The sequence below is a fragment of the Chlamydomonas reinhardtii genome, chromosome 11 (genome assembly GCF_000002595.2).
Source record: "Chlamydomonas reinhardtii strain CC-503 cw92 mt+ chromosome 11, whole genome shotgun sequence".
Lineage (NCBI taxonomy): Eukaryota > Viridiplantae > Chlorophyta > Chlorophyceae > Chlamydomonadales > Chlamydomonadaceae > Chlamydomonas > Chlamydomonas reinhardtii.
Window position 1 is genome coordinate 3,466,530 of NC_057014.1, and position 26,588 is coordinate 3,493,117.

Below are 26,588 nucleotides of genomic sequence, written 5' to 3' on the forward strand. Positions count from 1 at the left end.
CCACCCCCGCACCTGGTCGTACACCTTGACCACCAGGTCCAGGTAGCCCCTGGCCTCGTTGGCGGAGGTGGGCGTGTAGGGCCGGATGACGGCCTTGGGCTTGTCGTCCTCCGGCTTGGCCTTGAGCATGGCGCTGGGTGGGGGGAGGGGGAGTGGAGGCGGGAATGAGTGGGGGAGAGAGTTGAGTGGAGTGGTGCGTGAGCGTGAGCGTGTGTGTGTTAAAAAACGAAACGAAAGCCCGCCCAATGACGCGACGGAGTTACTTACCGAGCGTGTGTTAAAGAGCACAAGGAAAACGTTGCGCAAAGACAGTGTATGCGATGCAGCAAAGCGACGGTTTATGGATGTTACCTTAAGTTACCTCGCACCGAGCGTGTGTGTGTGTGTGTGTGTGTGTGTGTGTGTGTGTGTGTGTGTGTGTCCGAAAAGCACAAGGGGTGGGTGATTGGGTGGGTGGGTGGGGCCCATGGAAGACGGGGTGATAACGCCGCAGGTATGAAGTGCCGACGTATCGGTGCAGTCCAGTGACTTCCGGTGGGAGGAGGGATTGCGGTGTCGACCCGCCCAATTCGCCAGTACTTTACACAAGCACGGTCTGGCTGACCCTGGCCAACCCCCGGCTGGCGCGGCTGGGCGGCTGCTCCAATGCTGTTTGTCCATTCTCGCACCGCAAAACCCCGGCACCCGCCGCGGCACCGGACCGGCACGCGTGTCAGCGCCCCTTCCCCCTAGCCCTGTGGCTCATCCCCCGCCCCCACCCGCACCTGCACACCGTGTCAACCCGCCGACACCCCTACCCCCAAACCCCCACCCCCACCCCCAAACGCCTACCCCCAAACCCCAACCCCCTAACCCCCACCAACCCCAAACGCCTACCCCCAAACCCCCATCCCCCAAACCCCACCACCCCCACGCTCCCACCCCCCAAACCCCACCCCCACCCCCACCCCCCACCACCTCCACGCTCCCACCCACGCACCGCGTCACCAGGCAGGATGCGGTGAAGATGCCCGACGTCTGGTTGTCCGGAAGCTCGAACCTGTGCGTGGGTGGGTGGGTGGGTGGATGATTGCGTGTATGTCTGTGTATGTGCGGGGTTGTAAATACCGGCCTGAACTAAACCCAAACCCAATGCAAAAGAGCGGGGAGGGGGTTGCGTGTGTGGTTTGGGAGAGGTCAGGACGTCAGGTTGAAAAGAGTCCGAACGCTACACGGAACAACCCTTGGAGGCGCTTATAAGGGTACGGTGCTGGCAGCCCACCCACGCTGCCCACACCTGCCCCCGTTCCGTACTCCCTGCGCAGATGAGGTCAGGGAAGCAATTTGGCCCTCCCGCCCCCTTGGCTGAGACCCTGACCTGCAGGGTCGAGCCCCCCTGTCTGCACCCTGCTCCCCCTGCCACACCCTGCCCCCTCACACCCGCCTGGCGCTGTCACCCCTTACCCCCACCTGTACAGGAAGGTGTTCTTGGTCAGCTGCTTTTTCTCCTTGAGCTTGAACGCCCGGAACTCGTTGGGGTCCAGCGCGGTGGTGCTAGCCGGCTTGGCAGCCTCGGCGTGCGCAACGCTCTGCAACGAGGGCAAGAGCCGTGCAAGCGCGACGTTGTATTGAAGTAACTAGGATGTCTGTGGGTTCTTGGCGGCTGAATTGGTTGGTGTCGCCAGGCCCGGGGGCGCTTGCGTTCAGTGCAGGGAATGGAGTGCAGGGATCGAATGCTGCTCCGGGAAGGCAGCATGGAGACCTCTGCCAGCGCATGCGATGACTATAACTAGTCATATTTTTATGTCTCATAGTCAGAGGCTGTTCCGGAAGGTCGTTGCTTGAGCGATGTGAGCAAGTTACGCACCGTGCCCTCGCGGTTGAGCGCGGCATAGGCTGTGCCCGACACAGCAGCTGCAGCGAGCAGCGCGCTGGAGTAGCGCGAGCGGAACGAGACAGCGGCTTGCGAAAGCATTCTTGCAGTTGGGCTTGCTGCCGAGATGCTTCTACGTAAGGTTCAGCAGGCTTTATACTGGACAACCTATAACTACACTATATGTTACGCCGATATAAGTTCGTGAATCGGGAATTCGGGGACACTTGTCGGGTTCTGGATCCTTTGCCCCTGTTTGCCCCTCCTCCTAGCTCCCAGCCACTCCCAGGCGTTCTTGGAGTCCCTAAGCGCCGTGCACGTCGAGCAAATAACCATGCCGTCCCTTAACAATAGCAAGCGGGCAAACTGGCTTTGACAGGCGTGGCGGCGCTACCGTACAATTCAAGGCTGCTGCTGGGATGCGTGTGCGTTGGCGCAAGGATGGCTTACTACCGGTATGCCCTTCTCCTCATAGGCGCATATACATGTTCGCTGGCACGCATGCATGACAGCGTCGCAAAAAGCCTTGAGCGCCAATGACGTCGGCCGGCCTCAACCTCATTAGCGCACCTTTGTCACAGGGTAAGGCGCTCCCCGCAATTACACCGGTAGACTTGTCAACCGGTTCAAGCTGTGCATGCCACAGATTGCATGATGACATGTACGCAACATTACAAAGGTTGTTATCGCTCTAAGTCGGGGCCTGCTCACGGCACTGCAGCTTAACTTGTCCAGCGCCTCTGCTCAGGCTACGCGCACCGGGACCCCTACAAGACAACGCCAACCTGCTCCTTACCCTCGCACTGGGACCCCCGCCAAGAACGTCCGCCCCAGACCCGGCACCACTTGCGGAGATCCCGCATTCCCGCCACCCCTCCGCCACCCTGAGCCGACAATTGACGTGACACGCCTCCACAAGGGCTGCAGAGCTTATGTACGGTAACGCCCACTTCCCCATTGCCCATTGCCTGATCTTCGAGGATGTCGAGTCCCAATCCGCAATCACGCATTTCGTTCCACCAGCATTGAAGCACCGTCATCCATGCACCAGAACGGGCCACACTCCTTGCTTGCTCACCATGAACGCACACGCTTGTGCACAGTACGCCACACGCCGGGCGCTGTCCGTACAGCAGTCGTCACGCTTCGGAAACGCGCAGTAGCGCCCCAGGCTCCTTTGACCCAGAGCCGAGAATCGCCACACAAGTATCAGTATCTCTACAGAAATCAGTCCCAGCCGCTCCATTGACACACTCATTCTTGCCAATCCACTCGACGCCGCTTCCCGATTCTAAGCAACAGTGTAATACTCCACCTCTATGGGCTGAGGCGGCAGTAGCTGCGGCAGCTGCCCGCACAGCAGCCCAACGTCGGCCCGCGGCAGCGGCGGCGGCGGCACGGCTGCCGAACCCCCGGCAGGGTCCGTGGTGGCAGAGGTGGCAGTCCCCTGCTCCTCCTCTGGCTTCCCGGCGCCCCCCGGTACCCCACGTGACAGCTGCCGCCGCCACCAGGACTCAGCAGTGCCCGACCCGCACAAAGCCTGAAGCTGCGCCTCCGCTGCTGCTGCCATTGCCACTGCCTCCGCCTCCACCGCTCCAGCCCAGCCGGGCCCGAGGGGCCCGGGGGGCGGCAGGCGACCCGCCGCCACCAGCGCCTGCAAGTCCCACGTCCATGCCCATGCCCACGCCTCCGCCGCTGCGCCCGCCTGCTTCCTGCCGGGTCCCTTGCTACTGCTGCTCCCAGTGAAGCCACTGCCACCGCCGCTCCGAGCCCCAGTGCCACTGCTACTGCCACTGGCGTTTGTGCGGCTGCCGCTGCTGCTGGTGCTGCTCCCACCGCCTCGCGGGCGGGCAGCAGAACCCGGGCTGCTGCCGTTCGAGGCGCCACTGCTGCTGCCGCCCGTACCACCACTTACGCTGCTACTGCGGTTGTCGTGGCTTTCAGGCAGCAGTGCGGGCATGGCGACCACCGTCACCGTCGCCAGCAGCGTAGGTGGCAGGCGGGCGGCCGCATACCCCGCTGCATCACCGCCGCCTCCGCCGCCTCCGCTGCCGTTCAGCACTAGGCCGCCGCCACCTGCTGTATGACCGTCGCACCCGCACGCGCTCGGCGTGCCGCTGTGCGCGCTTTGCAGCGGCGCGCGCGTGTGTGGCTCCGGCGGCGGCGCAGAGATGCTGCTAGCGGGCGCAAGCAATGACGCCGCCCGCTGCAGGTGCTGCAGGCGAGGAAGCGTGCACGGGGCCGCCGCGGTCACCGCCTCGAGCGGCCGCAAGGCATCGGCGGCTGTGGCGGCTGCGTGTGCGAAGCACAGCGCCCGTGCTGCTGCGAGGAGGCTAAGCGTGGCACTCTCTGTGGCTGCGGTGGCGGAAAGGAGTTCGCATGGGGACGCGCGAACGGTTGCGATTAGAACAGGCGCAACATATAAAGAAACCGCCAACGCACCCAAGGCACCCACATCAATGGCTGACACACGCATCGCATCAAGTGCATTGCATCAAGTGAACCAGTACAACCGCTCGCCCACCCACCCCTTGGGACCTGTTCGTTAGGCTCCACACACACACACACCGTCCCACCCTGCTGGTCCATGACTCACCCGCCGGGCTGGGTGCTGGCGCCGTCAGCACGGCCATAAGCCGCAGCCGCGCCCGCGGCCCCGAAGACTCCACCGCCCCCAGCCCCACCCGCGGCTCCAGCAGACCGCCACCAACACCGCCGCCGCCGCCGTTACTGCTAATAGTGCTCCTGCCAGTAGTAACATTCGCCGCCGCCGCCGCCGCCGCCGCCGCTGCAGCCGCTGCTGCAGCCGCCTGCTGCTGCTGCTCCTCCGCGCTCAGCGCCTCCAGCCCCGCTAGCGACAGCGACAGCTGCTGCCGCAGGCCGCAGCCCGCCGCCAGCAGCAGCGCAGGAACCACCGCGCCCGCCTCCCGGCCCCGCAGCCCCTCTGCCGCCGCTATCGCAGCCGTTAGGGCCGACTCCGCCGCCGACACCGCCGCCTGCGCGCGCAGCTCCGCCGCCGCCGCTGCCGCGGCGGCATCCGCCGCCTTGGTTGCCGCTGCCGCTTCCATTGCAGCTGCCTCTGCCATTACCTCAGCCTGCGCTGCCGCCACCGCAGCGGCAGCAGCATCTTGAGCAGCAGCATCTTGAGCAGCAGAGTTGGCATCGGCGTGGGCTTCAGGCTGAGCAGCTGCTGTCACTGGCTCCGGATCCAGCTCTGCCTGCCCTGCTGTGTAATGCGGCGCGGTGGGTGGCTCGGCGGCTGCGGCTGCTTCTGATGCTGCCGCTGCTTCCACGGGGGCAGCGAGCTTGTGTGGCTGAGATACCAGCAAGCTGGGCGGGCTTGGCGGCTCAGCAGCGCTTGCAGTCGCCGCCGCCAGGGCCGACGGCGCCGCCGGTACCGTCATAGCTGCTACTGCTGCTGGAGCTGGTGACGGTGTCAACTTTGCTACTGCTGCTGCTGGCGGCGCCGGTGACGGTGTCAGCTCTGCTGCTATTGCTGCTGGCGCCGGTGTGCCACCACCCGGATGGAGCGCCTGCGCCTCTACCGCACACTCCTCTCCCGCGACAGGCACCACGACGGTTCCTGCCATGGCACCAGCGCCAGCACCTGCTGCGGCTGCAGCAATGCTGCCGCCCGCCTCTGTCTCAAACTCCGCCGCCTCCGTCGCCGCCTCCGCCGCCGAGCCGTCAAGTTCCGAGCCGTCAAGTTCCGCACCGGCAATTGCCGCTGCAACATGCGACTGCTGCGGCTCGACGACACGCTCCTGCACCTGCTGCTGTGCCGGGGGCCGCTGCTCGCTGCCCACTGCCTGGGCCGAGCGCTGGCCCGCAACGCCTGGCGGGCCGCTGCCGGCAACGGCTACCGCCTCCCGCTCCTGCTGCACAGCCTCCGCCACCAGCGCGGCCGCCGCTGCACGGCTGCTGCTATCGCGGCCCGCGGCTGCCTTCACCCCCACGCGTGCTTGCGGCGCTGAAACCGCTGCTGCCGGCCCAGCGCCAACGCCGCTACCGCCGCCGCTGCCAGTGCTGGCGCCATTGCCACCGCCCAGGCTTATGCGTACAAAGCCCCCAGCAGGTGTGCCGGCAGCGACACTCCCTCCTGCAGTGGCTGCCGCCGAGACAGAAGGCTGCTGGCTGCCAACGCCCTTGCCGCCGGGGCTGGCAGCAGCGCCTGCGGTGGCGGCGGTGCCAGCTGAGGCGCTGCCCAGGCCCTCGCCAGCGACAGCCAGCTGCGGTGGCGCCGAGGCAAGCCCTGTGCCGGAGCTGGAAGCAGCGGTGCCGGCACTGCCCTCACCCGCCCATGTGCCGCGTGCCCCACTGCCACTGCCACCGCCGCCGCCAGCGCTAACGTAGGTGCCCGCACTCAGCACGGCTCCGGAGCGCCCGCCGCCGCCGCCGCCGCCAATGCTCACAGTCAGCATTCCGCTGCGCACAGCCGGCGTTGGCGGGGTTTGCACCGGTGTTCGCAGCGTCGTCGGCGTTGGCTGGTCCCGCGCTGGCTGGTCCGCCGCTGGTGGTGGCTCAATTAGGGCCATCGATCCCGGCAGCTGCGGTGCCACCCCCACCACGACTGCTCCCAGCTGGGGTGCTGCAGCCACCACCGGCTGGGGTGCTACTGCCGCCACCGGCTGCGGTGCTACTGCCGCCACCGGCTGCTGCTGAGGCGCCGGCACCGCGACCGGCGGGTGCGCCGCCGCCGCCGACTGCTGCGCTGAGGCCCCCGCCGCCGCCGCAATGACCTCCAGCCGCTCGACCTCCTGCGCCGGTGCCGGAACGCCTGGCAGTGACGACGCCGGTGACGGTGGCGGCGACTGATGCCCGGTGGGTGCCAGTAGGCCGGCGGGCGCCATGGTGACTGTATGCGTGGGTGCCGCACGAGCTGCAGACGCGGCCCTGGCACTACCGTGTGTGGCGGCGCGGGGTGAAGCACCGGCGGGCGCAAACGGCGCAGCGGCTGACGCGGGTGCTGGGGCCGGGCCGAACAGGCCGCCGGCCCGCAGGGGGCCGCTCCTGGCGTCCGTTACAAAGCTACTGCCAGCTCTGCCCGCGGCGGTGGCTGTAGCAGAGCCCCCAGCCGCGCCGCTCGCTGCCCGGCCGCCGCCGCCGCCACCGCCAAAGATGCTGTTGCTGCTGCCGCCGGCGCCCCTGCTGCTGAGGCTGCGGCTGCCGGCGCGGCGGCTGACGCTGCGCCCGAGCCCCAGCCCCAGCCCCGGCGTCAGCAGCGGCCGCTGCCGCGCGGGGGACCCGGGCCCTGACCCGGTGGCGGTCGAGGTGGTGGTGGAGGTGGTGGGCGTGGGCGGAGGGGTACCGCCGCCGCCCCGGGGGGTGGAGGCGGGCGACGGGGGCGAGGACGGGCCAACCGCTGTGCCCGCGCCAGCGGGCGCGGCGGCGGGCGGCGAGACCGAGGCCTGTCGCAGCTCCTCATTGGGCGAGGTGGACACTGGTGAGGCTGGTACGGACTGAGGTGCCGCCTTGGGTCCAGTGCCGTTGCTGCTGCTGGTGCCCATGCCGTTGCTACTGCTGTTGCTACTGCTGCTGCCATGGCTGGCGCCGCTGCTGGTTCTACTGCCAACAGTAGCGCGTGCGCTGGTGCTGCGCCAATTGGCTGCGGGCTGCGGCGAGGCGGCTTGCGCGCCGGCGAGCGCCGAGAACAGGCTGCCCACGCTTCCGCCGCGAGTGCTGCTACGCATGCTGCTGCGCGTGCTGTTGCTTGCGGCGGCGACTCCGGCGTCTCCTTGCGTCACATACAGGGCCCGAGGGGAGGTCTCTGTTGCTGCCGGAGACGGCACTAGCAGCGGCGACCAGGCCGGCGGGCGGGACCGGGCGGTCACTGCGTCCGCTGACGCCTTGGCCGCTACAGCCTTGGCATCCGTTGCGGCTGACGCCGCCGCGGCGGCCAGCAACGCGGCCGCCTCGGCCTCCCGCAGCGCTGCCCGAGCCGCCGTCGCCGCGGCGGCCGCCTCTGCCTCCGCGACCAGCAGCTCTGCCAGCGTCAGGGCCACTCGCCACGGCTCTGACAACAGCTCGTCATCGGCACCTGCTACTGCTCCTGCCTCTTCCGGGGCCCCACCGGCAGCGGCAGGTGCAGCAGCGGCAGCTACAGCTACAGCTGCTGCTGGGGACGCGGCGGCTGTAGCAGGGGCCGCAGCCATACCTGTGACCTGTCCGTCGCCCCCTGTGCTGCTGCTGCCAGCGGCCTCGGGTGATGCGGGGCTGGAGGTCAGGCTCCCTCCGGCTGGAGCCAGCGCCTCAGCAGCAGCCCCCGCCGCCGACACAGCCGTGCCTGCTGCCACCGAGACCGGCGGGGCACCTGCACCGCCACAGCCCGCGGCAGCGCTTGTTCGGCCGCCGCCGCTGACACCGCTGCTGCCTCCACCGCCGCCGCCCATAGCAATGCAGACCTGCAGGCCGCCACCGCCGCCGCCCCCACCGCCGCCCCCACCGCCGCCGCCACCGGCTGGCGCAAGCTCCGTCGCATCACAGCTCGCACCGCCGCTGGCAGCGGCCGCGACCGCAGACGACTCGGGCGCAGAGACACCGTCAGCGGCAGCTGCCGACGCAGGACCGGGAGGACCGGCCGGCTGCCCCGCAACCTGATCTGCTGCTGCCTGTGCCGGTGCCGCCGCCGGTGCGGCCGCCGCCGGCGCTGCAGCGTGCCTCGGGAGGTCCGCTGCCCGGGCCGCCGCTCGGCTCAAGGCCGCCGCCGCCGCCGCCGCGCAGCGCCGCACCGCCTCCAGCCCGCGCGTAGCCAGCAGCACCGCCGCGCTGGGCAGCGTGCAGGTGGGCAGGGCAGCCGCGCTGGGCCCGGGGCTTTTGCTGCTTCTCGGACCCTGGCTACTGCTACTGCTGCTGCTGCTACTGTTGCTACTGCTGCTGCCGTTGTTGGCGCTCACAGAGCGGGCATGGTGCTGGGGCCCGCACACACCACACGCCTCCTCGAAGACCTGTGCCGGGGGGCGGTGAGGCGAGCGCAGTCCAGGGAGCCAACACCAAGTGACAACGGGAACAAAGGCCTTGTGTGGACACGAGAACCGCAGTAATGGCGGCTGGGAGCGCTACCCAGCTGTTGGACCCCGTGGAAGCACGCGCGCAAGCGCATAGCCCACCGCCATCAGCGCATCGCGCAATGGCGTAACCCGTGTGGAGTTTGAATGAACCAGCTTGATCGCTAAACCAAATATTTAGGCACAAGTGAACCCACCTCCCGAGCCGCCTGTAATGCTGCCTCCGCCTCGGCCAACACCTCTGCCTCCGCGCTGCCTTCGCGCTCTCGATGCTGATGCTGCTGATGCCCCCGCTGCTCCTGCTGCTGCTCCTGCATCAGAGGAGCCCGCAGCTGCCGGTCACAAGCCCCTGGCTGCCCACTGGTGCTGCTGCCGTAGCTGGTTCTGGTGCCGCCACTGCTGCCGGCATGTCGTGCCTCATCCAGCGCCGCCAGCAGCTGTGAGGCCGCCGCAGCCAGCAGTGCGCGCAGCAGTCGCGTCTGGCCCTGAGGGGGAGCAGAGATGGGGCAAACCCTTGAATGCAAGGTGAAAGCTGCGGCTTTTGCTGCGTGCCTGCGACCCACATCGCTCCCTGATACACGCCCGGCCAACAACCCGACCCACATCCAGATTGTGAGAACAAATCCTTATCCACACCACGCGCTTTCCAACCCACATCCCCCAGATACAAGCCCAGCCCCAGCCCCAACCCCATCCTCAACTGGAACCCGAACCCCGCTAGCCCAGCCCAGCTCACCCCTGGGCTCCGCAGCAGCTCCGCAGCCACCGCCTCGCCGCAGCCCGTCACGCCCAGCCTCGCATCCAGGTCGGCGGCTGACCGGATGTCCCACGTCCCGGAGGGGTCCAACAGCCCTGAAAGCTCAGGCGCCGGTGGCCGTCCTGGTGTCGCTGGTGCTGGTGCTACTGCTGGTGCTGTGGGTGCTACTGCTGGTGTCGCAGACGCAGCGGACGAGGGAACGGCCAGGGCAGCAGCGGCCGCGGCACCTGCAGCCGACCCCGCGCTACCCCCGCCTCCACTTGCAATGCTGCCGCCACCGCTGCTGGCTGACCGCAAGCCCCAACTCCAGCTGCTGCTGCTACTGCCGCCGCCGCCAGTCGTGGTGGCAAAGGCCGCGAGCAGCCTCTCGGAGGGCGTAAATGGTGTGCTACTGCCGCCGCCGTTTCCGTTGCTACTGCCCCAGCGGTTGACGGCTGCTGACACAGCCGCTAGCTGGTGGTGAATGTGCGCCAGCCGTGCGTCAATAACCGCCACGCGGGCGCCGAGCCGCGCGTCCTCGGGAGAGCCGGAAGGCGCGCTGTGGCGTGGTGAGGATTGCGAGAGCATAATGGAGGTATTTGGAAGGAGGTCATGTGCGTTTCAGAGCCGGGCCGCGCGAGAGTTCCTGGTTGGCGCGAGCCGGGGAAGGCGGCGTGCAGGGGGAGGTAGCACTGACACGACACCAGCCTCTCACGCACCCAGCCCCAACACCACGCCCCCCCCCAGGAAACGTTGCGCTACCCAGACATGACTCACGGTAGCAGGTCGCTCAGGGCCCCTGGTGAGGCCTGGCGTGGAGTCGAAGGCGCAGGCTGATTTGCCGTCGAGCTGCCATCCGCCCTCCAGTTGGCCGCGCCCGCACCCGTGGCTGATGGCCCGTTCGGCTCGGACATGCGCAATCTGTTTGTAGCATTCGCACTGCTTGGCGCGCTCGCCTCCACGCCAGCGCCTTCGTGCGAAAAAGGTTACATCGTCACCACCCTCGTCAGCGACATGTGTTCACCCCAAACTCGTTGCATCGATCACTTCTTACTGGCAGGGCTTCCAAAAACAGCGCCTGTTGGGGCTTGGAGCGCTGCCGCGTGCACATTGCATGCGGTGCGCCCCCTCGTCTGCGCCCGCCGCACAACCCGCCAAGGAATTGAGCAACTACATCGTTCATATATCGGTGGGCGGCTTAAGCCGCGCCCATTTGCTTGCGGCGAGAAATAAACTGTTGGTTCGCTCAACTGGTTCGCTCTGGCACAGCCTGGGAGGTTCATCAGACGCAATTATACAAAGCCATTATCCATTCGTGTAGCTGGAAAGTGTACCGGTTTAGGGAGGCTGGCCAACTGGAATCGACGGGTCACCGGCAAAAGGCCAGAAACCTCCGATGCGAGCGCGCTGCGCTCCCCTCGCACACCCGTTTCAGCGCTGGCTTTGATTTGTGGAATTAGACGCGCATCACAACCATGCGCCGGGCGGTGCTTGCCATCGTGCTGAACCATGGGCCCCCCTCGCCGTGGCCCATCCCTGTCAACGTCCCCCGAAGTCCGCCCGGTTCACGGCGATACGCCCTCTCCGCCAGCAAGCGCTCAGTGCGAGCCACCGGGCTCTGGAGGGCGGCGGGCGGCTGGCCGGCGCCGCAGCGGCCATGCGGCCAAGCTCCTGGCGCAGCAGGTCCGCGTGCGCGCTGACTTCGCGCCTTCTGGTGCGTTTGTACTCTGGCTTCCGTCATCGCCCGGCAGGCACACTGCACACACATCGCGGAGCCCCTGAGCACTGACCGTCCGTACTCCGGTGGGAGTCCGATGACCCCGTCCAAGTGCCATGCCTATGTGCTGGCATCGTCTGGGCCCGAAACAGCCCCAACCACAGACGTCATGACCGGTGCATGCACGTGCACACCATGAAGGGAGTTGGGACGAGCGGGCACGCGCCGCAGCACCGCAACGCACGCTGCCTCCACAAATAAACACGCGCACGCAAAGCGCTCGCTCGTCTCTTTGACAGCGTGCTCCTTCCCACGCTCTTCCAACATCCTAAGCTCCTCACATCAGCTGATCAGCACTTGGCTTCTCCTCTCCTGGTTGGGTTCCACATCACACGTCGCACCGTGACGTCGCACTGCTGCAGCCCCTATGCTACAACCCCATCATCAGCCCTTCAAGATCTTAGCCATGGCTTCACAGGTGTGCTCCCACCATCACCCACCACCTGACAACCTGCCCCACGACTGCCCACGTCCACACGGCCACACCTCGGCCGACGCTGCTGCATACCGTACTGCCAGGAAGTATTTTTCATAATTCGTTTTTTGGCATTAAAAAAAACTTAATTTGGAAAACTTTAATGATAATTTGCGTTCCAAATGAAAAAAACGTAATAGCTGCGGGAAAACTGGGGGTTGCGCGGGGAAGGGCAGCGGGGTGGGGCACACGCGTGTGTGTTCCGATGGTCACACACGCAGAGCCACACGTTTCTGGATGCACCCAATCATAGAGCGCATTGGACGGAAATGGGTCGGCTGCTGGGCCAGATAGGTCGGAGAGCTTGGAATGGAGCAGTGGGAGTCGTTTCCCTATGGCGTACGGTACCGTATGCTGTCTGGTGGGGCTGCGCCGGCGTGCGGTGGGGCTGCGCCGGCGTGTGGCAGAGCACGCCGGCGCGGCCTCAGCATGCGCCGAAAAATTTTAGACTTAAATCCCGCCCAAACAAAAAAAGTTATTCAGAAAACGTTAAATATTAATCCCTGGCAGCCGAAAAAAACTTAGCACTGGAAAAAACTTCCTGGCAGTACGGTAATGCAGCCCGCTCGCTAAGCCGCCCACCCGCCCACTTGCTAGACCTCCCCCTATGGCACCAGGCCAGACCGCCCGCTAAGCCAGGCTATAACAGTCTAGGCCACCCTCACTGCGCAGCCAGGCTATAACAGTCTAGGCCGCGCTCACTGCTAAGCCAGGCTAGGTCCGAAAGGCCGCGCTAAGCCAGGCTAGGCCTTGGCGGCCTGCCCCGCCGCCGCGGCGGCCTGCACCCCGGCTGCTGCCCGCATGGCGCGGGCTCGCACCAGGCTCTTCATGTTGTAGCGCTGGCACAGCACGTCGCCGGCGGCGCACTGCCGGCAGTCGCGGCAGCTGGCGCGGCACATGCCCGTGACGCCCACCTGTGCACACCGGTGCAGCAGCAGCAACAGGGAGGCGGGGTGGGGTGGTGAGTGATGGGCGGTGATGACCGGCGGTGGGATGGGAGAGGGGGGGGGGTTCGCAAGGGACCGGACGGTCGCATGCGAGGTGATGCAACGCCACGCGCCGCCCACGGTGCACCCTTCCCAACCTTACCCTTGTTCCCTCTCCCCCTCCCTCTCCCTTCCCCTCTCCCCCACTCGCTCTCCTCCCCCTCTCGCCCTCCCGCACCGCACCGCCACTCGCCATGCGCGCCATGTTCTTCTCGCACTCGCCCGCCGCCGCCAGCTGCGGGCAGTCGGCGGCGGTGTCGGCGCAGCGGGCGGCGGCAGCCAGCGGGTCGTACTCGCCCATGTAGGGCTTGTTGTGGATCCACTTGGTGGCCGTCCATTTGGTGCCCTGCTGGGTAAACACGTGTGTGCGTGCGGTAAAGAACCCAACAAAACGAAGCCTGCCCAGACGTGCGTTTGTGTGTTCGTGTGTATGTGTGTGTGTTCGGTGCCGTATTTGGGGGAGGGGGTCAGGGGATGGTTCTAAGCGGACATGATAGTGAAGGAGAGAACGGAATCTGCTAGGGCCAGGCTCGCCCGCCCAGCGTCCCCCCCCTCCCCTAAGGCAGCGGCATGTGCGCCACGCACCCGGATGGCTGGGCAGGCGGTGTGCAGTGTGCGCCGGTCGCCCACACTGCCCTGCGCACAAGGGGGTGGGTGCGGGTGGGGTGGGGTGTGGCGTGTGTTAAAGAGCACAAGGAAAACGTTGCGGAAAGACAGTGTATGCGATGCAGCAAATGTGGCGTGTGTGTGTGTGGGGGGGGGGGGCAGACAGCATGTAGGTACACGTCGGGGGTCACGGCATGGACGGTGACCTCCTCCCTCCTCCCTGCCTCCGCACCCACTCAGCTACCACCCCTACCTCCACGCCCTCCCTCCCCGCCCCCACGCCAGTCAACCCACCATGATGTCCATGTCAAAGAAGAGGAGCGCATCGCCCTTCTTGGGTTTGACGCTGATGCCCCACGCACTGGCGCAGGGCGACAAGCCCTTGGGGGACTGCAGGGACAACGCGAGAGAGGCGCAGAGGAGGAATAGCCATTGATGTGAACAACGGAATGCTTCCCCCGGAGGAATTCCCCCTCTTATAGGGGGAGGGAAGAGGTCCGGGAGAGACGGATACAGGCGCGGGCGGCGGCGGAGTCACAGCGTGCAGTCACGTCGTCCACGTGCGGTGCTGACACGCCGCAGCAACCCAAGCACCAGTATGTGTCAGCCGTCAACCGCACTTCACAACCCAGTCCCGATCCCTCACACGGCCGCCCTCCCTGCCCCGTTTACTTCACTGGGAATGGTGGAGTCCCATCCCCACCCCACACCTACCCACCTGCGCCTCGGGGTCAATGGCATCAGCCAGCGGCAGGTTGGTCTCCCCGCCGTACTCCACGTCTGTGCGGTGCGGGAGGAGGAGGAGAGCGAGAGTGTGCGTGTGTGTGTGTGTCTGTGTGCGCGACGCGTGCAGGCGATGAGTGGGGGAGGCAGCTGGTGTGTCCTTACCCCCCCTCCCCTCCCCTCTCCCTCACCCGACAGGTACAGCACCACGGTGGCGTATCTGTTGCCCTCGGCCAGGTAGGCGGCGTGGTGCACAGGGTCGTCAAACCAGTCCCTGGGCGAGGGGGGGGGCGGGTAGGAGCAGGTAGGTATGGGGGCGGGTAGGAGCAGGTGGGGGCGGGTAGGGGCAGGAAGGTGGGGGTAGGAAGGTGGGGGTAGGAAGGTGGGGGTAGGAAGGTGGGGGTAGGAAGGTGGGGGCGGGTGGGGGCAGGTAGGAGCCAGTGAGCAGGTGGGGGCGGGTGCGTCGGGCTGGGTTCGTGGCGCCTGCTTGGCGTTGGCATTTGGCGTTTGGCGGATTATCAACTGCTGCCCAACCACCCAACTACGCAACAACGTAACCACCAGAGCGTGAACCGCCCTGTGTCTTCATGCTCCCCGCCTCACCGCAATGGGCCGGACGACCCCAGCCCCACTGCTGCAGCCGAGACGCCCGCGGCAGCACAGCCCCTGGAGCCGCTACAGCCCCAGCACCCCCCACCCAACAAAAGCCCCATCACAGGCCCCTTCACAGCCCACCTCTGCAGCCCCATCACAGGCCCCTTCACAGCCCACCTCTGCAGCCCCATGCAGCCCCATGCAGCCCATGCAGCCCCATGCAGCCCCATGCAGCCCCACGCAGGCACCCAGCGCCCGCCTGCCCCTGCCGCCCCCCCCCTACGGCATGTGACCCCCCGGCAACACCCCTGCCCCCCGCGGCTCTGCCGTCACCACCACCCACCAGTGGGCGCCGTACTTCTGGCCGTCCACGTAGCGCAGGATCTGGACACACACACATCAACATGTACACACACACACACACACAAGCAGGTGGGCACGAAGATTGATTTCTTCTGGTACACATCGTTCCAAATGGGGCCATGCCTGATTGCCTGTCCTCCCCCCCGAATGCCGCGCTGCTTTCTTCCACCGGAGCTGCTACCTCCCCCGACTTTACCCCCCGAAGCGGCTTGAGTGGGCTCGGGTTCATAACCTGTTCCCAGCCCCATGCCGAACACCTCTCTCCCTAAGCCGGTGTATGCCCTAACTTGGGATCGTGGCAAAGTGCCCCCGCCGCCATTGCCCCTCCCCCACCACTGGCCCCCCTCCACTCAGGCAACCCCCCCCCCCCAAAACACACACACACGCACCTGCATGGGCTCCTGGTGCTCCGGCGGCAGATGGGTCCACTCCGCCACCCGCTCCTCGATCTCCGCAATCACCGGGTCCTCGCCGCGCCTGTGTGTGCGTGTGTGTGTTTGCGGCGTGTGTGTGTGTGCGTGTGTGTGTTTGCGGCGTGTGTGTGTGTGTATGCGTGTGTGTGTGTGTGTGTGTGTGTGTGTGTGTGTGTGTGTGTGTGTTTGCGGCGTGTGTGTGTGGGGGGGGGCGTGCAGGGTGGTGTGTTCGGGGTGCTGCCACTTGCGGCTTGACACGTGACCAGCGCCTTCCCTCAAAAGCTGCTGCCACCCGCGCCTGCCGCCTCCAACTCCCGACCCACGCCCACCACCGCTACTCCTGCCCCCGTCACTATCCCCACCCCCACCGCCCCCACCAGCCCCTAAGAACGCACCCGAACGCGGCTCCGAAGCTGGTCCGGATGTCATCTAGCCGGGACTGCCCCGTCTGGGCGTCCACCACCAGCGAGCGGCTCACCTGGGGGATGGGAGTGGGGTAGGGAGTGGCAGGGCGGGGAAACGGGGTGGGGAGGTTGGGTTGGAGGCGCAAGAGCTGGGGTTGGGACATATGCGGTAGCGCCACAACGGCCCCCCCCCCCCTTCCCGGACTTGACCCACGCCACGCTGTATCCCTTCATTGATTCATGTGTGTATGCCGCTGCACTTCCTGCCCTGTAGTGGACTGCGCTGTACCCCTACCTACACACACACACACACATACACGCACACACAGTCACTCACATACACGCATACACACGCGCACCCATACACACACACCCGGTCCCCCGCTCTCCCACCCACCCTCTTGGACCCGATCCCGACCAGGTGGTCCGCCTCCTCCGGCGTGAGGAAGTGGTGGTGGATGAACGCGCGGGGGTTCCAACTGATGGTCTCGACCCTGTGGGCGTGTGGAAAGGGGGGGAGGGGGTGGATGGGAAGGGGTGGAGAGGGAGGGGAAGGGTGAGGTTGGATGAGGTGAGTTGGAGCAGGGCCAGGGGTTGGGCGTGGGGGTTGGGGTTGTGGATTGGCAGGTGATGACTGATGGGATAGTCGTTTCCCAACCCCAAAGGAGGGCAATCCCAAGGGCTATGCTAAATGGAGGCATGCACGTGGGTGCGTGGTGGGTAAAAGGGGAATCACCACAATTCCAACCTGCCCGATCCCGGGATCCCCTGCACGGAACGCTAGCTGCTGTCCCTTCCCCCATCCCCTGCGAAAGCTTCAGCCCTAGCTATTGCAGTAATTGCACCCATGCAGGCCAGTGCAGGCGGCCAGCCCCAACCCCAGACCCCTGCAAACTGCCACAGCGGTGCGCTTCAGTCGTGGCCAGATGATCTGCCCCTCACTCACCACGGCTCGGTGCGCGGCGCAGCTGCTGCCAGCGTTCCGTTCGCCTTGCCCACGGCCTTGCCCTCTTCAGCCTCCAGCGCGGCCTTCGCCTTCGCCTCTATGTCCTTAAGCGCTGCTTCATTCTTTGATGCATCTGTACTCTGCGAGCAGTATGGTATCAATTAAACTTGCAACAGCGCTCTGCGAGCGAGAGCCATGAATGTAAAAGCGCACAGCTCATCGTCACAGTGGTTTCCACTAAGCCAGTGGGAGGAACTTTCCACTAATCTAGTGGGAAATTTGTTTCCAATAGCAAAGGTCGTAGTGCTAAACATTATTCTCGTAAGAATGCAGTGGAAATACAGTCGGTAGCGATGGCGCCACCGAATTCGCCACGCCGTTTTCCCGGCCCTGTTGGTCGCCTCGCCCCGCCCCGCCCCCGCCCCCGCCCCCGCCCCCGCCCCCGCCCCCGCCCCCGCCCCCGCCCCCGCCCCCGCCCCCGCCCCCGCCCCCGCCCCCGCCCCATGCCTATGTGCCTGTCCTCCGCATAGTAAGCGTGAGTATCTATGGAATACAACATGGGTGAGGCGGTGTGGGCAGGTGTGGGGTGCCGCCAGCCCCCTCACCCTCCCCCTCCGCCGCCCAGCAGCCCACGCCTGCTGTCCAGTCTACGCTCGCCGCGGTGTAATCCTGCCGTATCATGCACGCCTATATGGGTCTCAGTGTAGGGAGGCCCGTGGTCATGGATAGGCGCAAGGCTCGCGCCGGGTAGAGGGACTAGCATGGGGCATGTCGCGCACACTGTACCAGCCATCCCGCCTCACCACCACCACCCCAGCCCACGCTCGCCGCGGTGTAATTGTGCCACATCATGCCTGCATGGACCCTCGTGTGGGGTGGCTCGTCGTAGTGGGCAGGCGCAAGGCCCGTGCCGGCGGATGGGGTTACATTGACCAGGGTGCGGCGTGGCGGGCTGCCCAGGCCACGCTCCAGCCCTCGCCCGCATGCAAAGGTCAACGCCCGGCCCTAACCTCTTGCACATGGGCTTGACCACATGTAAGATGGATGGCCGTGTAGTGTGGCTGGGTGATTCCGTCGGTGGGTCATGGCAGGGGTCAAGCCGTGGATCTGGCATGGGTGCCGCACCAGGCCCATGCACATACCACGCTCCAGCCGCTCGCCCGCATGCAAAGGTCAACGCCCGGCCCTAACCTCTTGCACATGGGCTTGACCACATGTAAGATGGATGGCCGTGTAGTGTGGCTGGGTGATTCCGTCGGGTGGGGTCATGGCAGGGGTCAAGCCGTGGATCTGGCATGGGTGCCGCACCAGGCCCATGCACATACCACGCTCCAGCCCCTCGCCCGCATGCAAAGGTCAACGCCCGGCCCTAACCTCTTGCACATGGGCTTGACCACATGTAAGATGGATGGCCGTGTAGTGTGGCTGGGTGATTCCATGGAACGGGGTGCTTTAAACAGGCTTTCACCCGCACCCAGTGCCAGAGGACCCGCCCCCACACACCCGCCCCAAGGCCCCGCCCCCCCCCCACATACTAGCCACGCGTGCGCCACGTCCGCGCCCGCCCTCATGGACATTCATCGCTTGCCGCTACCCATGGGCAGTCAGGCCACCTGTTTGCTGCTGTTTTGCGCCTGACAGCTCAGGTTGATCGCCGGCTGTGCAACACGCACAAACACTCGCAACCCCATCCGCCGGCACGGGCCTTGCGCCTGCCCACTACGTCGAGCCTCCCCACACGAGGGTCCATGTAGGGCGCGCATGATGTGGCAGGAGCACACCGCGGCGAGCGTAGACTGGGCAGCAGGCGTGGGCTGGGGGTGGGTGAGGCGGGATGGCTTAGATGGCTGGTACAGCGTGCGCGACATGCCCCATGCTAGTCCCTCTACCCGGCGCGAGCCTTGCGCCTATCCATGACCACGGGCCTCCCTACACTAGGGACACATATAGGCCGTGCATGATACGGCAGGATTACACCGCGGCGAGCGTAGACTGGACAGCAGGCGTGGGCTGCTGGGCGGCGGAGGGGGAGGGGGAGGGGGCTGGCGGCACCCCACACCGCCCACCCCATGTTGTATTCCATCGACACGCACGCTTACTATGCGGAGAACAGCCGCGTAGACATGGCCAGAATCTGGGACGTCGTTAGAGGCTGATGGAAAGGAGAACGGAAGCCACGCGGGAACGGGGCGGGGGGGGGGGGCGAGGCGACCAACAGGGCCGGGAAAACGGCGTGGCGAATTCGGTGGCGCCATCGCTACCGACTGTATTTCCACTGCATTCTTATGAGAATAATGTTTAGCACTACGACCTTTGCTATTGGAAACAAACTTCCCACTAGATCAGTGGAAAGTTACCTCCCACTGGCTTACTGGAAACCACTGTGACGATTAGATGAAGCGCACTCACTTTCGGCAGGCTTGTCAACCCCGCGTCATACGTTTCGCCTTTCCATCCGATAAGCACTTCTTCAGAGAGGTCCTCCGCAGCGGCTGCGGTCAAGAAAGTGCGGTGCAGGTACACTAGTGTCGGTACATTCCGGCTCCGGAGCGACTACTTCCGGCCCAGCCACTCAAGACCCTACCCGCGAGCGCCACAAGCAAAGAGCACGCAAGCCACCGTAATGACGGCATCTCGCGCGCGCGTTACGGGTAAGAGAGGTGTGGGGTTTGCAACAGTCAAGAATGTTGGCGACAAGTTTTAAAGCGAGCGGCGTGTGCTTGCCAGGTGTGTAAAGGAAACGTGTTGTAGCAGAATAAGACTAAATGAGATGTCAAAGGCCTTCTTGTTATGGCTTAGCAATTTGTCATTCTATGTATTCTATGCACCCACACGCAGTGAAACACACACGCCGCGTCAAACGACACCCCACCCTGGCCACCCGCCAGCGAACTTCGGGATGCTTATCCTGTACTCAAGCAGGATACCGCTGTAACTGTAATTATGTCAAACACTCGACGCACTATGATTGCGACATTACAAAGAAGGGACAGTCCGACCAAGCAAGGGTGCCCCGCACCCAGGTCAAGAGGGACCATCTCCGGCGCACTATGCCCTCCTCCAACCCCACCAAATCCTGTTGAGCTACGGTATGTATTCTGTTCACAAACGCGCAGACGCACTGCCGCCTCTCACACACTTATCAGTACTGTCAGTAGTCAGCCCCATCTGCAGTCCCCAGTCAATACCATAGTTGAATACCAGCATTATATTCATGTGAGCTCACGACGTGCCGGCACGCGCCCCAGACCCGGGCAAAGCCACCCCTGCTCGCGCCTACGCATGCTGAGCACACACAACACACATCGCCGCCGCATGCAGGCCCCGGAACCCAAGCTATTACACACACACACTCTCTCTCTCACACACACACACACAATCGCAATCACATATGCTCACATTTGGGCTGCACACCACGGGCTACCACACCCAAAACATCCAGACCATGGCAAAGCGCACGCGTCAGGCGGCCAGAGGCTCACATGCGGCGCCTGCAAGTCCCCGTGTGGAGCCAGCAGTGTCGTGGCCCGCGGCTGACATGCGACTTACCCTGCTCGTGCAGGCCAATGCCGCACTGCTGCTGCGCTCTGTCCGGGGCAGGGCCAGCCGCGGCAGCGGGAAGCTAAGCCGCCGCGGCCTTGGGCTGCCGAGGCGACGCCAGCAGGCCACACAAGGCCGGGCCCAGCGCCGAGCTGGATCCCGCCGGCCCCAGGCCCAATCCCAAGCCCAATCCCAGGCCCGGTCCCGATCCCAACCCTGAGCCTGTTCCCAAGCTGCCGGGCTTGAGAACGGAGGCGCGCAGCCGCCTGCCGCCGAGCCAGGCTGCCGGCCACGGCGCCGTGGACAGCCACACCGCCCGACCCGCACCACTTCCACTTCCGCCACCACGTCCACCCCCGCCACCCCTGCCACCGCCTCCCCATCCCCATGCAGCGGGGCCCGCTGGCAGCGACGCCACCTCCTCCTCCTCCTCCGGGCCCCACGAGCCCCGCCGCGTGCCCCGCCGCGGGCCCAGCCGTCAGGCGAAGCAGCAGCACAGCGCCGCGGCGCAGGCGCTGCGCTCGTAGGCCGCCGGGTCGGGGCAGGGGTGCACGGCGTCGGCGTGTGTGGCGCCGCGGCGGACGGCCTCCAGCGTGGCAAGCAGCTCGTCCGTCACCTGGCGCGGGAGGGGGCGGGGAAGGGGTAGTTTCATTCCAAATTTATAACAAACCCAGAACCCATAGAGCGCGGAGGAGAGGGATTACTAGGAGGGGTGCAGCGGTATAGGAAAGCGCAGGCAGGAGCGAGCACATGCACATGTACAGACAGCGTCCTGTCCTGTGTGCATGTGAGCACACGCACACGTGCCCACCCACGTGCCTTGCCTGAGTGAAAACGACCACGCGCTTGCCCAAACCCCACCCATTGCCACACGGATGCACGCAAGGCCGCAGGCCGCACTCAGGCCCCGCCCCTGCCCCTGCCCCCTACCCCGACCCTGACCCCGATCCCGGCCCCGGCCCCCACCTCCCCAAGGCCCCCTCACCTCCTTCGCGGCGTCTCGCGGCGTGAAGTGCGCGCTGTGCCCGATCATGACCAGCGGCGCGCCCAGGCGGCGGGCCAGGCGCGCGGCGTGGCGGGGCGCGGCCAGGATGTCCTCCGCACCGTGGATGACCAGGATGGGGAAGCCGGCTGGGGGCGGGGGAGGGGATGGGGTTACAATCATGATCATTAAAGAAGTGAAGGGGCGGGGAGAGGGGGAACTGATAGCCGTGCACGGAGAACGAAGTCATTCAACCATAAGTTTGAAATGGGTGATGGGATGGGGGGGGGTAGTTTGGGGAGGCCCGGGGGAGGCCCGCTGCCCAGCGCACAACCTGGCTGTCGCTTATGCGGTGCAAACACACACACGGGCGCCCCACCACCGCTCGCTCGCAGCCACTGCCTCCGCTCCGTCCGCCACCTGCACACCACCTCCCTCGCCCTCACCCTCACCATCCACAAGCTCCGTGTGGGGCCGCCCTCCCCCATCCCTCACAGCCGTCCTTCCCCGCCGCCCCACAGCCGCCCTCCCTCCTCCACCACTCCTCTGCCGCCTGGCCTCTGCAGCCCAACCACCCCCACCTGACCCCATACCCGCGCCTGTGTGTCTGTGTGCACACGCCACTGAGGAGCTGGGCCCACTGGGCATGACCTCAGCACCCCACGGAGACGCCAGCCGCAGTTCCCTGCACGCCACCACTCGACGCCACAGCGCCGCACTGCCCTGCGCCTTTCCTCCCTTGTGTTCTCCAATCCAACACCAACTCTGTGTAGTAGCGTTGCCCAAGCAACGAACCCGAACGCTTTTACATCCTTTTCCACATTCCGCTGCCCCCACACGCACATCTCCCCTCTCTCCCTCCCCTCCTCCGCTCTCACCGCTCCTGAGCCGCGCGTACTCCTGCTTGCTCAGGCTGTGGCTCATCACCGCGTTCATGTGCCCGTCCTGACCCGCACGGCTCTGGCCGCCCGTGGCCTGCGCGGGGCGTTCAGGGGGACGGAGGGGCGGGGGGGCAGAGCCTGTTGAACTGGTGGACAGACAGTGCAGTGCAGTGCAGTGGACCGCCCCGGCCGCATCTATCTCAGGCCTCCACCCCACTCTCGCAAGCCCCACGCCTTCCCCTTACCCCCGCATCCCTGTCACTCGCCTTTTGCAGTTCCACGTACTGGCTCTTGAGCTCGGCCTTGACGGTGCGGCCGGTGGCGGGGTCCTGAGTGTGTGTGTGGTGTGTGTGGGGTGGGTGGGTGGGTGGGTGGGGGTGGAGGAGGTGGGGGGTTGCAAGGATTGTTGCAAGGATTGGTACAGAGAAGTGTAGCGGGGGGGGGGGGCGTAGCCATTCATGGGGGACGCAGTGGTCTTCTCGATACAAATCGAACCCCAGAACCCGGAGCCAGCGCACAGAGCGCGGGGTGGGTGGGTGGGTGGGCGAGTGCATGTATGCCCAAGCCCAGCACATCTGGTCGCATCAGCAGCAGAAGGCCAGGGGCGACCGGGCGAGGTGCAAATGTGGGGGGGGGCGCCTGTGGGCCCGGTACCAGTAACACACACACACACACACACACACACACACACACACACACACACGCTCATGCGGGCGCGCCACTCACGTCCTGTCGCAGCAGCCTCTTGGAGAAGTGGAACGCCAGGTCCACACTGGCACGACTGCGCAGGAGCGGGGTGTAGGGGTGGGGGTAGGGGCGTGGGGTAGGGCACAAGGAGGGTAGGAGGGTCGGCGGGGGGGGGGGTTGTTGATACCAGAACAAATAACACCGAACCCCATGTAGAAAAGCGAGGAGAGTGTGGCATATGCTTCGACAACGGGGGGCGGGGTGGTGCAGTAGCAGGAGGAGGGCCGGGAGGGGGCCAGGGGGGTTGCAAGGTTAGGGCAGTGGGGACAGGGTAAGAGCACTGGGCCGGACGGGGGGGGGGGGAATTGTGAATACCAGCCCAAACTAAACCAAACCAAGCTAAAACGAGCGGAGGGAGGGTTATCAATATTACACCCCAACGTGCGCTCGGAGGGGTCAGGTCGGGCCCTGATGGCCAGCCAGTTTGCCTGCCAGCCTGCATGCCTGCCTGCCTGCACCTTCCCCCGCACCCATACCCACAACCACACCACACACACCGAACATACACGCCCCCCTCTGCTTCTCGTGCGCTCTCTGACACATCTCCAAGCCCCCCCCTCCGCCCACCTGGGCAGGTCGCTCTTCATGGCTCCCCGCACGCCCGCCGCTATGGCCGTGCAGTTGGTGGGGATGGCCTCACTGCCGCCGCCTGCGAATTGTGGTGGTGGTGGGGGTTGTAGTCGTGATGGGGTTACATTCAGGAATACACTCATGATTAGCTATGAGAATGGTAGACGGTGGGGGTACCGGAAACACACATGCACATTGGCTTGTTCCTTTTTCGTTAAAATACGTACGCTCCCCCCGCCCAGCACATGAAGCACACACACACACACACACACACACACACACACACACACACACACACACACACACACACACACGCGCGCGCGCGCGCTCATGCTCACCTGTGGCGGAGACGAGCGTGAGGCTGGCCAGGCGCTCCGGCGCCGTCAGCGCCAGCCGGCAGCCGATCATGGCGCCCATGGAGTGCCCCACCACGTGCGCGCGGGCCCAGCCCAGGGCGTCCTGTTTAGGGGGGGGGGGTTAGAGTCATGATTCATAATGTAGTGAAGGCGGAGCCAGGGGTTGAGGAGGCAGAGGGGAGGGCGGAGGAAGTTGGGGGGGGGGTCATGGCCAATGCCGAACCAGAGGCACAGGGGGGGGGGGGTTTGCACCATTGCCAAGGAAAAGACGCGTGGCACGTTACCGTAATTTTGATTGCGGTGGACCGAGGGGTTGGGGGTTTGGACAGGAGCGGCCGGGGCGAAAGCAGCCTGGCCACGGCAAGCGACGACCTCACAGCCCCCGATGCCCCCTCTCTCCCCCTCCTACCCGCTAACCATGCCAGCAACCCCTGTTTGGGCTGGGCTAGTTTGGGCTGGAATTTACACCCCCCCCCCCCCCCTCCTCCTCCCCACCATCCACCGCGGCCGCCAGGCGCCAGCGCATCCCCCGCCCCTGAGGCCCATCCCTGGCCTGTGGCTGCCTCACGCACGCCACCCACCCATTAAGCCCCACACGCCCCCCCCCCACCCATCCACCCACCCTTTACCGCTGTCCCTAACATCCTTGCAACCCCCCACCACACCACACACACACCACCCCCACCACCCCACCCCCACCACCCACCACCCCCACCCACCATGACCGCCAGGGCGTCGCCCGCCATGACGTCAGTGGTGTAGGCCCTCTTGTCGGCGGGCGAGCTGGAGGCGCCGATGCCCCGGTTGTCAAACACCGCCACCTCCAGCCCCGCAGACTGCACACAGCAGCCGGTAGGGGGGCGCGGGCGGAACGGGAGGGTCACGAGGTGGAGGGGGCAGCAGCGGCAGCGGCAGCGGCAGCGGCAGCGGCAGTGCGATGCTGATGCGTGCTGTAGCGGCCAACTCACAAGGCCCATGCCGGCGCCGTGGCCACCCGCCACACGGGACCCACAGTGCGACCAGCTACGGACACGTCCGCTAGTTTGGCTTGGTTTGGTTTAGTTCGGGCTGGTATTTACAACGCCCACCCCCGGGCACCCGGGGCTGAGCATACGGTACCCCCTGCGCTGGGCAGCAAGTCGCCTGCCGCCGCCGCCGCCGCCGCCGTAGCAGCCGCCGCCGCCGCCGCAGCAGCAGCAGCAGTCGCCGTAGCAGCCGGCGGCGGAGCTTGCCGCGATGTGGGTCGGCTTTGGCCACTGCCATGGCTGGCGGCCCACGCGCTCGGCTCCCATTGCTGCACCCCAGCCGCCCCTCCCTCGCGAGCTCCCGACACACAACACCTGCCGCCCCCGAGCTGCTCCTTGTTAGAACTCCCCACCACCCACCCCATCGATTCCAGATTGCTGCCCCTCGATCTCCCACCCCTGCGGCCTGCGTGATGCAACTTGCAGCGCTGCCCCCCTCAAGTGCCGGCCCCCCTCCCCCCGGTGGCTTGGTCTGGTTTATTTTGGGCTGGTATCTACACCCCCCCGGACGCCGTCGGTCATCGGTACGCGCACCCTTACGCCTGTTGTCTACTTCGGTACACTTCTCTGTACCAGTCACTGCAAAGCCCCTCCCCCCTGTGCCACCCCGCTCGCCGTAGCCCTGCGCACTTGCCATGCCGCCAGCCACCCCGCCCTGTATGACTGTGCCCCTATCTGCCCTGACCCAGATGCCCCCCAGGCCCCAAGCCCAGATGCCCTGACCCAGATGCCCTCAACTGTTCTCAGGTAACCCCGGCTCCCCCTCCCCCCCCCCCCGCTCCCCACCTTGCCCCCCCGTGAGAACAGCTCCTTGACGGTGGGCAGCCAGGCCTCGCCTGTGGCAGCGAAGCCTGCGGACGATGAGGGTGTGAGGGCGCAATAGCGGTCAGGTGTGCTGCTCCTGAGAGCGCAAATGTACACCACGTGTGTGTGGACTGCAGTGGAGGTCATCGAGGCATGCAGGGGTGTGAGGGTGGGCGGCGGTGTGGCTGCGGCGCGCGGTAGAGGCAAGCCTTCGGGGGGGGGGGGGGCGGCGTGGGGAAGGGGGCAAGGCCGAACACACAAACACTGACAGCATGAAAAGCTGCTACTGCTGGCGTAAGCGTGGCCGTTGCAGCTGAGAATATGGCCACACCTATGAACCGTTCAAGCCATTAGGGGCCGGGCTCGTGTGAGGGGACGTGGCGACGGGCGACGGGGAAGGCCGGGGGTGCTCTGTATGTGGGCGTGTGACCCTGCTGGCCCAGCGACTTAAAGTCATAGCTCACCCATAATCATCAAGAATCTGTTTGTGGCGCTGCTGCTAGCGGCCTCCGTCGTTGTGACGCCCGCCGCGTCCACTTGCAGCGCGATTTGCGTCGTCGAGGCTGGCTCTGACTGCAAGAGCTCGTAGGCGATGTTCACACCACCATCTCGTGTGAGCGTGCCTTTTTGTGTTATGTACTTCTTTGCATCACTGCCGTCGTCTAACACCGCTGGTCGGGAGACGTTCAACCCCTGACTGGCCGTGGCGGGAACTGTGGCAAGCATCCTAGCCAACAATAAATAACTATTTGGTCACGAGTATTTCAGTATGCAACAACGCAAACCGATATTAGCGGCTCAATA

General features: G+C 65.6%; 4 protein-coding genes across 6 annotated transcripts in view; all 4 read right to left on the bottom strand.

The window, feature by feature from the left end:
* The window catches only part of CHLRE_11g481126v5 (uncharacterized protein), a 5,092-nt gene extending 3,065 nt beyond the window's left edge, over positions 1-2,027 (bottom strand). Inside the window, exons 1-4 of one of the 2 annotated variants that reach the window (XM_043067740.1) lie at positions 1,847-2,027; positions 1,450-1,568; positions 980-1,039; positions 94-133 (exon numbers count right to left, since the gene is read on the bottom strand). In XM_043067740.1, coding sequence (XP_042919744.1) covers positions 94-133; positions 980-1,039; positions 1,450-1,568; positions 1,847-1,954 — 327 coding nt within the window. In that variant the 5' untranslated portion in view covers positions 1,955-2,027. Of the gene's footprint in view, positions 1-12; positions 134-979; positions 1,040-1,449; positions 1,569-1,846 lie in introns of both variants that reach the window. The other variant, XM_043067739.1, reaches the window with a different exon arrangement.
* A 484-nt stretch (positions 2,028-2,511) lies between these two features.
* Positions 2,512-10,901, bottom strand: CHLRE_11g481150v5 (uncharacterized protein). Its single transcript, XM_043067741.1, has 6 exons — positions 10,647-10,901; positions 10,370-10,562; positions 9,593-10,151; positions 9,054-9,341; positions 4,449-8,796; positions 2,512-4,207 (listed from the first exon to the last, which is right to left on the bottom strand). The coding sequence occupies exons 2-6, from the start codon at positions 10,504-10,506 to the stop codon at positions 3,144-3,146; spliced, it is 6,396 nt and encodes a 2,131-aa protein (XP_042919746.1). The 5' UTR covers positions 10,507-10,562; positions 10,647-10,901; the 3' UTR covers positions 2,512-3,143.
* A 344-nt stretch (positions 10,902-11,245) lies between these two features.
* CHLRE_11g481200v5 (uncharacterized protein) lies at positions 11,246-19,541 on the bottom strand. The gene is made up of 13 exons (XM_043067742.1): positions 19,464-19,541; positions 19,289-19,371; positions 16,880-17,019; positions 16,331-16,427; positions 15,925-16,007; positions 15,506-15,593; positions 15,097-15,137; positions 14,351-14,433; positions 14,155-14,216; positions 13,731-13,826; positions 13,416-13,466; positions 13,024-13,176; positions 11,246-12,758 (listed from the first exon to the last, which is right to left on the bottom strand). Exons 1-13 carry the CDS (start codon positions 19,510-19,512, stop codon positions 12,588-12,590), a joined length of 1,197 nt encoding a protein of 398 aa, XP_042919747.1. The 5' UTR covers positions 19,513-19,541; the 3' UTR covers positions 11,246-12,587.
* Positions 19,542-19,605: 64 nt separating this feature from the next.
* CHLRE_11g481250v5 (uncharacterized protein) lies at positions 19,606-26,544 on the bottom strand. 2 transcript variants are annotated; one of them, XM_043067743.1, is made up of 10 exons: positions 26,249-26,544; positions 25,767-25,831; positions 24,675-24,791; positions 23,938-24,058; positions 23,597-23,678; positions 23,009-23,063; positions 22,549-22,611; positions 22,280-22,376; positions 21,405-21,550; positions 19,606-21,035 (listed from the first exon to the last, which is right to left on the bottom strand). In XM_043067743.1, the coding sequence occupies exons 1-10, from the start codon at positions 26,508-26,510 to the stop codon at positions 20,898-20,900; spliced, it is 1,146 nt and encodes a 381-aa protein (XP_042919748.1). In that variant the 5' UTR covers positions 26,511-26,544; the 3' UTR covers positions 19,606-20,897. The 2 variants fall into 2 exon arrangements, with proteins under 2 accessions (XP_042919748.1, XP_042919749.1); XM_043067744.1 differs by having other exon boundaries at positions 19,844-21,035.
* Between the last annotated feature and the right edge of the window lie 44 nt (positions 26,545-26,588).